This window comes from Gekko japonicus, unplaced genomic scaffold (assembly GCF_001447785.1).
Source record: "Gekko japonicus isolate JY-2015 unplaced genomic scaffold, Gekko_japonicus_V1.1 scaffold126, whole genome shotgun sequence".
Classification (NCBI taxonomy): domain Eukaryota; kingdom Metazoa; phylum Chordata; class Lepidosauria; order Squamata; family Gekkonidae; genus Gekko; species Gekko japonicus.
In genome coordinates this window covers 421,288-430,856 of record NW_015162477.1, presented here as the reverse complement: position 1 = coordinate 430,856, position 9,569 = coordinate 421,288, and the positions used below count along the sequence as shown (strand labels likewise).

Genomic DNA, 9,569 nt, shown 5'->3' with positions numbered 1-9,569 from the left:
ACCTGCGCTGCATCAAACGCTCACTGGAGAGGGCAAATTGCATACAGCCAGTTGTCTGGTCAAGAGCTTACATCTCCTGTCCCTGAAGATTAATGGGATCTATTGCAGCTGGCTGTTCCTCCCCCTCTGAGGAGGAGATATTGTTATCAGGCTGCCTACCCTCCGGTCAGGCTGGGAACAAGGGAGACGTATGACATGAACACTAAATCAGCCATGCTTTCTCCTGAGTAGTCTTTTAGCTCAAGGAAAGTTAAAAATCTCTCAGTTGGCAAACCATCTTCAGGTGATATATATCTGATAATTAAAGTCAACTGATCAGTATGTGAAATGTCAGGAGTGGAATCTACTGAAAAGCTGAAATATCCAGCCTTTCTCACATTAGGCAGAATTGCATCCTTAACTTTTTTGCCATGAGTTGAATCATTTTCTCACATATCGTTTTTGATGAATAAGAGGGATTGCCTGATCCAGAATGTTCATACCGATTGATATGAGCAAGTAAAAATGGATCAAATTTTGCTACTACTAAAAGACCAAGATAATTGCCATTATTTGGAGATCCAAAGTGTTCATTGTCTCCTCTGAATGGTAAGCCTCGTTCTACAAGAGTGAATATTACAGCAATAATTCTCTCCATGACATGCTGCCAGTACTGCTGTTCTGCTTTTATTTGTTCCTCTAGCTTGGAAGTTAACGTTTGCCCTTGCTTCCTTGTTAGGTAGGCCCACATGGCATTCCTAGGCTTCTCTGAGTTTTCATGAGTTTGGATAAGATGGGGGTTTTGCCAGTCAACAAACCCTTCAGTAGCTAAAGCTGTGGAAGAAGATGCAAGGTTTGGAAAAAGTTTACAAACAAAGCAATAAATCTGGCTTTTTTGAGGGAGAATATACAAGCCACTCTCGGCTATATGTTTCCCCATTTGCTTTTGTTGAATAAAAAAGAGCTTTTGTGCAAAACCTGGACTGCTTTTTGTACACTTGCTTAGAATTTGAAAATGGTCCACAATGATGCAGAACTTGAGAGGGACCCCTCTCTACCCAATAGGATACTTCCTCATGTGATAATTCTGACCACAAACCAACATCTGTCACAGTAGATCTATGTTTGGCATTATCTTTATCTGCATTTGGAACACCTTGAACTTGGCCTATCTTACCAGGTGTGAACTGCAAAATCTGACTATTTACATTATTTTCTTGTGGCTCTTTAGCCTCTACCTGTCCAGTATGTGACTCTTGAATTAGTTCTATATTTTCAGATTGAGCCAGCATCATGGCTGCTTCCTCATAATCAGCTTGCTGTTCCACATCCTGCTTCGCTGTTTCTCTTTCAGGGAGGTTTTTATCTGGTTGCATGCTAGTAGTTGGCTCAGGCTGGATAGCTTCACTGCTGGCTCTTGTTGCTTCAATGTGTGGTTGATGCACAAAAGCAGTGATTGGTCTTAACTTCATTACCATAGCATTTTCAAGTCTCTGTCTCTTACGCTTGCTAGCACTACTTTCAAATCTTTTACTCATGCTCAGATTAGAATCTAAAAATAAAAAGTAAAATTAATCTTCAACTGGATAAACACATGGTCTTCCTTGTTAGGTAGGCCAACATGGCATTCCTATGCTTCTCTGAGTTTTCATGAGTTTGGATAAGATCGGGGGTTTGCCAGTCATCAAAACCTTCAGTAGCTAAAGCTGTGGAAGAAGATGCAAGGTTTGGAAAAAGTTTACAAACAAAGCAATAAATCTGGCCTTTTGAGGGAGAATATACAAGCCACTCTCAGATCTATGTTTCCCCATTTGCTTTTGTTGAATAAAAAAGAGCTTTTGTGCAAAACCTAACACACACAACATTCAGAAGGTTTTTTTGGTTTATTTACGGTTCTTCTTTCTATCCCCTTCTAAGAATTTCACATTCAAGTTTACTTATTCGGTGCCAGTATTTTATGAAGCAGTGGCAGCCATTTTAAAGTGCTATAGCCAAAAAAGAACAAAAATTAGACACAAAGCTTCAAAAAAACACAGCAAAACAAAATGTAAGCATCACTCAGTCTTAAACTGAGGAAGCAACCATGTAAACCTGCTCAAGAAAGATAAAAGTAATAAAAGGGATGGGTTTGAGTTCTGTAAAAGTTTTGGAAAATGACAGCTATAGAGACACTGGCTTGCTTTAGGGTACAGAATGTTGACAACCTTATGTAAGACTTTTCATATGGTTGGTTCAGTTCTTCATAACAATATTTGCCATCTGTCAAGCATAGACTGGTAAAAAGAAGTGGGTTCACTAATATTCATCTGCCAAGTCCTGACCTGGATTTCCCAGGCTACCCTGATCTTACCAGATCTCAGAAGTTAAGCAGGGTTGGCCCTGGTTAGCACTTGGATGAGAAACCACTGAAGAAATCCAGGTTGCTAAGCAGAGGCCAGGCCATGGCAAACCAACTCTGTTTGTCTCTTGCCTTGAAAACCCTATGGGATTGGCATAAGTTGTGTTAGCATGCAAGCCTGCTATGGTGTTTTATGGACTGTGCTACACTGTTACCTGATAAAGTGTGCCAACAACGAACTGTGCCTGAAACTGACATGCTAAGAGCGCCCGGTGAGAGTACCTACCGAAGACCGTGTTTTCCAGTGGTTACTACTCCAAAGGTGTTCCCGTGTCTAGTACATGCCATAGAACAACGCACGTGGTCGCAGAAAGCACAAAACGCCATTTCAAACCAGCCGAATGGTCACCTACCTACAGGGCCCCCTCCCCCTCACACCAACGAAGCTGCACGTACTTACAAAGACCCGGTATTCAGCCTGGCCGCATGGACATGGGGCACCCATCTGCATACGAATACCCCTAGCCCAGGTGTCTTGATTGAGTTAGCAACTAGATCTCAAATTGCCCTCCAGTTTTCTGGCCCACCCAGAAAAATACAGTAGCCAATCGCTAACCTCTTGGCTATGACAGAACCTGAGTTTCATAGGGGAGGACCCCTGGACCCAGCTCCTCCTCTAGACCCCTTTGGATATAATCAGGAGCGCACCCAAAGCTCACTCTCTTAAGTTCTTGCTCTCTCGCCCTTCTCTTCTTAACCTCGTGCTCCGGACCCTGAAACCCCCCATCGCTCTCAAACGACGCCCTCTACAAAACCTGCTTTTCCTCTTAAGCCCAGCTTGCTGTCCCACATCCTACCCGTCCTTCTTTACACTCTAGAACTGCGCAGCTAGAGTTTCTTTGGCACATGGTCTTAGCTGGTCTGAGTCCATTCGCCATTCTTTTCCAATTTTCTCCCCATCCTTACCCCTTCGCTTGAAGTTTGGAGCCACGCAGTTGCAGCTAGGTAATTATAACCCAGAGCATCAACCACCATAACTGTGTTGTATTATTCTACCTTAATTTCTTAGTCTTGTGTGCTGTGATTGTTGTATGTTATTGAGTGAAGTGTGTCAGTAAACTATTATTTTTATTAAGGAAGTTTGCCTCAGTCTCTCATTGGGAACCTCGGAAGCAGTGCCATCCTCCGTAAACATAGACGGAAGAATCTCGATAATAATAACTGTACCGGTTGTTTCCTCTTAAGGAGCAATTCAGCTAACAGTTGGCTGTGACTTGACAGCACTTTCCACCACCATGTCAATTTATTTCCATAAACATTTTCCCTATGAAACTGTGACATTTTAATGTCAGGCTGCCATTTCCCCTCTCTTAATTAAAAATAATGATTAGGAAAGTATACATTATTAGTGTTTTGAGCTCAAAAATCCCAGATATTTAGAGCTTGACTTGCTGCTATGGTGATGGGAAGATTCAGAGCCAATTCTGTGTTAAATGTAATATATTAATAAACTGACTATCATGTTGCTTTGGCTTTTGTTGATGACTTCTATTAATGGGAGTCAGAATCTTCAATGAACTGTAGTCAGTTTTGTGTCATGATAGTGCACCTTATGTGCATTGTAAGCGAATAAACATGTTTTTCTGTTGCGTATTGATATTAATATCAATTCAGTCAGGAATATATTCAGTCAGGCATTTCTCATTTTTAGGGATGTATTTGCTCAGTACAACCACTGGGATATCAAGAGATCAATCCTCAGCAGGTCTATTCAGAATCCTACTTGGGTATGTTTAATGTTTAGCTCACTCCCAGGAAACTATTCTTAGGACTGCACTGTAAGTCATTTATTTGGTGTTGTGGAAATTTAGGATTGAGGCTCAGACTACAACATGTGGTATTACTTCTGTTTAATAAACTGTAGATATTCGGATGGAACAGTGCTACTTGAAATGGGATGAAGATGAATGTGTTCAGCCTGTTCCTGGAAAGTTCCGGATGGATACTTGCTGCTGTGCTGTAGGTGCTGCTTGGGGCTCAGATTGTGAAGAATGTCCCAAACCTGCCACCAAAGAGTATGAAATATTATGTCCCAGAGGGCCAGGATTTTCCAATCGAGGAGATATTTTAACTGGCAGGCCATTTTATAAAGGTAAAATGACACTCTTTATGTATTAGTGAAGTTGAGTATTAATTGTTCTTTTTGGTTTATCATAGAAAATTACATAGCTAGGGAACGTACCTCCATTTTGTAGTATCCAGGAAAGCCATTTAAGAGCACCTTTTCCCCGCCACATACATACACACATACAGTTTTTCCAACCCAAAATTATGCCAGGGTGTCTATCAGCAAACATACATACTCCATGCTGTTTTGGGTTGGAAACAATTCATGAGGGGAGAAGAGAGGGGGCCCCCTCCTTTATTCCATGGTGGTCCTAATGAGAATCAGGGCCACACAGTTCTGTTAAATGGCTTTCTGGGCAATACAAAATGTAGGGCATCATGTCTAAATGTATCCCGATTCCAGACTGAAGACACTTAACAAATTACTTCGCTGTGTATTTTTGCAAGGAACTTGACTGTGAAATCGATTTATGACAATGGTGTTGGATTTAATGCAAAGAGACATGTTGGCTTCACAGAGTAAGAATGGCCTTATCTTAGTTCATGGACATACATATACAAACTTATCAGAATTACATTTCACTCCAGAATGTTATTTTTAATTACTGTGACACTCACCTGGTAGTCTGATCATTCAATAACCTCCCTTTTTAAAGCATAAGAAGCAATCTTTCCTGGAGAGAACTCAGTAGCTGTTCATGAAGTGAACGTCAAAGCTTTTAACTTTTGACACACACATGCACCCTTTGATCTGCATGTATTCAGGCACTATCCAGGGCATTATAAAGAAAGGAAGAGGCATGCATGCCTCTCATGCCCCTATCCTTTCTCCCTTCTCAAGAAACCAGAGGCCAAACTAGATATTACACAGCAGATGCTTTTCAGTGAAAAGCAACTATAGTGGCTATGACTCTGAGTAGAGAAATTATAAGGGAGACCGTCTGCTTAAACTTTGTTTCTGATTTTCCCACACAAACCACTAACACTCAAGCCTTTTCTTTCCCCAGCAGTGTAAAAGAAAAATGACTGGTGGGAAAGGGTTAAGCAGTCTCTTCATAACACAGTTTTCCACTCAGTTGCACAACCTCTCACAGCTGCTTGGTGTAGTGGTTAAGTGTGTGGACTCTAATCTGAGAGAACCGGGTTTGATTCCCCACTCCTCCACTTGCACCTGCTGATGTGACCTTGGGTCAGTCACAAGCTCTGGCACAGCTGTCCTTGAAAAAGAGCAGTTTGTGTCAGAGTTCTCTCAGCCCCACCCACCTCACAGGGTGTCTGTTATGGGGAGGGGAAGGGAAAGGAGTTTGTAAGCCGCTCTGAGACTCCAAGTGAAGGGCAGGGTATAAATCCAATCTCCTCCTCCTCCTCCTCTTCTTCTTCTTCTCATTAAAAAATATGTTCTGAGACTGTTGTGTCGCATCTGCCATGCCACAGCTAGTTTGGCCATTACATAATACAAAACAAAGTATCACAATAGTGTTCTTCACCATTGTGCTCATTACTAAAAAAATTGCTTTTAAAAGTTATCAGATTTCAGAATGGACAGCAGCTGACTATTCTGCAATTTAGGCTATTGAAAGAGCAATGCTCATAACTAACAATATACTATTGTTTAGTGGAGTGGACTTTCTATGCAGGAGAAGACTGTTGGGCAAACTAACACTTCTAACCCTTGGAAAACAGGTTGGTTCCTATTTGAATTTGAATCCTATTAGAATTTGGCCATCCCACATCTAGCCAATTCCTTTGTTCTTTACCAAGGTCAATATGCATAAGCCATCCCTTACATATAGTTCTTCCTGTAACAATGACCTCTGTGGCCCCCCTTAGCAAATTTGTCAATTGATAACTATTTTCAGATGCAATCAGTTTTTTACCTCTTCAGTTTTAACTCTCTCTGCCACAGAGAAAGATACCGTCTGATTTAGAGTGTTAATTATGATGTTAATATACTTTTAACATATAAGAATAGTTGTGCTGGGTCAGACCAATGGACCATCGAGTTCAGCATCCTGTTTCCAACACTGACTAGTAAGATAGGGTTTTAGTATCAGTTGCTGAAGTGAAATACCAGTGTTTTCACATGAATAGATTACATTGCTCTAGTTAACTTAGGTAAAATACTACCTTTTATGTTTGTTTAATAGATGTTTTATAGAAGCAAACTGTTATGTTTTCCCATTGCAGATATAAATGAGTGCAAAATGTTCCCTGGCATGTGCACAAATGGCAAATGCAGAAACACAATAGGAAGTTTCAAATGTAGGTGTAACAGTGGATTTGCTTTAGATATGGAGGAGAGAAATTGTACGGGTAAGTGTTACTTTTCATGGTTTAAAAGTTTTTTGAAGTTTGAAATGGGCGTCCATAAAGAAATGCTGCCAGGTTTCAGGGCAAGATGAGAACTCTCCCCTCCTGAGCCCTTCCTTGTAGGTAGCTCACAAAACACTCTGTTTGTCATGGAAAATCATGGGTGGAAAGCAGCTGGGAGGGGCACAATTTTGAGCAGAAAAACAGTCAGAAGAGAGAGGATTAAGCCAATCCTTTACTCGGATGTGTAGTGTTCTGCAATTGGCATCCATTAAAAAATCAATGGTATACTGTTGTTTATGTCTTCTTTGTATTATGTAGCTGGGCCCAAACTACAGTGTAATTGGGTTTTTCTTGTCTCTGTGAGCTGTAAAATACTACTGCCATCCTCAAAAGACAACCAAATGAGGTCGAACAATTGTGAAACCTTAGCCAATGTATGTTGTGCACCAAATATCAGTGCAGAAAGCAGCCCTTCACTGACATTTCTAAATTAAACATTTTCCCAACCTATCAAAATAAATAATGCCTGGTACAGTCCTCTTCAGATGAGCTGAGATTGGGGTTCACCTTGACATCTTGTACAATTATGAGAAATGGATGTGTGAACTATGGTGGCCGCACATTAAAAGTAGAAAGAAATTTGTTCTGCAGTGGGGTAATATACAGTGTGGGTGGTATGGTGTGTAAAGCAAGGTTATTCTGTATGTTGGTATACCAAGTGATTTCCTTGTTTTTATAATAATTGCATTGATAAAAATGCACTTGCTGTTAAGCTTAAAGCAGTTCTGAAAGTAGGGAAGAAAAATATCACCAATGATCTTTTCTCTCTCAGGTGCCCAGAGAGCAGTCTTTACAACTTGAATAGAATCACTTTCTGGTTGGAAGACAAGGTCAATGTTCTGATTTTACTAGGAGTGGCCCTGTCTATGGGGCAAAAAAACCAGGGCTTTTCTAGAGCTCTTCAGCCGACTTTAAAATTCTTTTAAATCTTACTTTTTATTCTTTACCCATTATGCCTGTTAATTGTTTTAGGTAGCAAATAAACTGAAAAGTGGTATAGGAACAGGACAAGTTGAGGAAGAGTCTTGAATCCATCCCTGGCTAAGTCAGTAAACAGTAAACTGCACCTGATTCTTCTGTGGACTGACCTCAGATACAAATGTTAATAATCATGTCCATAGTTCCCTCTAAACTGCTAGGGGGCACTGGTGCACAAAGTTTTAACAGGCAGCTTAGGGGTTGTGGGCTTCTACTCACATTTCCCCCCTCCATTGGAAACAATGGAAGATGGAGGCAGCTCCTTCTGGGGCCCATAGAATTGGACCTGCTAGTCCAATCTTTTTGAAACTTGGGAGATGCTGCAAATTTGATGCCTTTACCTAAAAAAAAACCCAGCCCCCCCCCCCGAGCCCCAGATACTTTCAGATTGATTCTCCATTATAGCCTATGGGACCTATTGACTATAATGGGCCCCTCGGCTACAATGTAGCTGGTGGGAAATGATTTTTTTTCCACACCCCTGTTATGCTTTTCAGTATGATTTGCAGGCTGCCTTAAGTCACATGGAAAAGTGGGATATAAATATTTGAATAAATAAGTAGTTTGGGCAAGTTGATAACATTTAAGCAAAGTCCTGTTTATTAGGTTAGGCAGGGTTCTGACAGTGATTGTTCCTCCTCGGTTACACTTGTCCTGTAATGCTGGATGTCATATTTCACTAAAAAAAAACAAAGCAGACTGCAAGAGTCCCCCCACCCCAGTGCTGGTATGTTTACTAAGCCTCAGCACAACAAGGCAATGGTCCAAGGCCAGAACTACCAATACAGTGGACTGGGGTAGGTAGACGTGTTCTCTGGAGGCCAGGTCTAACAATATAGTGGACTAGGGTAGGCAGACCTGTTCTCCAGTGGCCAGGTCTATCAATATAGTGGAAAGGAGTGGGTGAAATTTGACTTGATTCTGTTTTCTCTTATAATGTTTAAATTATTCTTAAAATATAGTTTAAATATAATTTAAAATAATGCTGAGATTTTACCAGGTTATGAAAGCAATCTTCTCTACTCACGAAGTAGAATTTCTGCTCACAACACTGTGGAGCTTAGAGGGAACATTGGTCATGTCCCCCTTTGTCATAACTGTAGTGCAGTAGTGTTCATCCAGTGAATTGGGACCATGCTTGCTATGTTAAAAGCTCTAGAGAGCTGCTATTTTTTAGCATAACCTGTGATGTGCTTTCATAGAAAGCACAACACTTCCTGCCTCTGTCTGCTTACATGCTGAGACCAGCAGCTGAACAGCAAGGTGAGGTCAAAGCAAGGTGAGGTCATCAATGGCTCTAACCCTTTGCTTCTCCTTCAGTAAGATTCATCTCTTGGTACTTGGCTTATATTTTCTATCCATAGCAATCTTGGTCTGCTGCCCATAGTTCTGGCCTTGACATCTGTGTGGTTATAACTCTGCTTCCTCCTTGTCATATGCCCTATGACTTCTCATGAGCCTGCAGTTAAGGTCCCTTATCTTCAAGAATTTATGAAAGTGAGACAACAGTTGCTGCTGAGATGGATACAGTTCAGCTGGGAGTTCTTGCCATGACCTTCAACCATGTGAGAAGGAATCTTGTTAAGGAATTGCAATGACGACCTAGCCTGGGTCAGTCAGTCAGTCAGTTCGATTTATTGCATATGGCCAATGGCCCTTACAAATACAATACAACACAACACAATACAATACAATACAATACAATACAAGTTATAAAATGCAGAACAGGATGTGCATTAAAACACAGGAAGTAAAAATATATATGTCTGGCATA

At 41.0% G+C, this 9,569-nt stretch overlaps 1 protein-coding gene across 1 annotated transcript in view; it reads left to right on the top strand.

The window, feature by feature from the left end:
* The window catches only part of FBN2 (fibrillin 2), a 255,889-nt gene that overhangs the window by 162,415 nt on the left and 83,905 nt on the right, over positions 1-9,569 (top strand). Inside the window, exons 24-25 of the mRNA XM_015405784.1 lie at positions 4,242-4,469; positions 6,632-6,757. Of these exons, the coding sequence (XP_015261270.1) occupies positions 4,242-4,469; positions 6,632-6,757 (354 nt within the window). The remainder of the gene's footprint in view (positions 1-4,241; positions 4,470-6,631; positions 6,758-9,569) is intronic.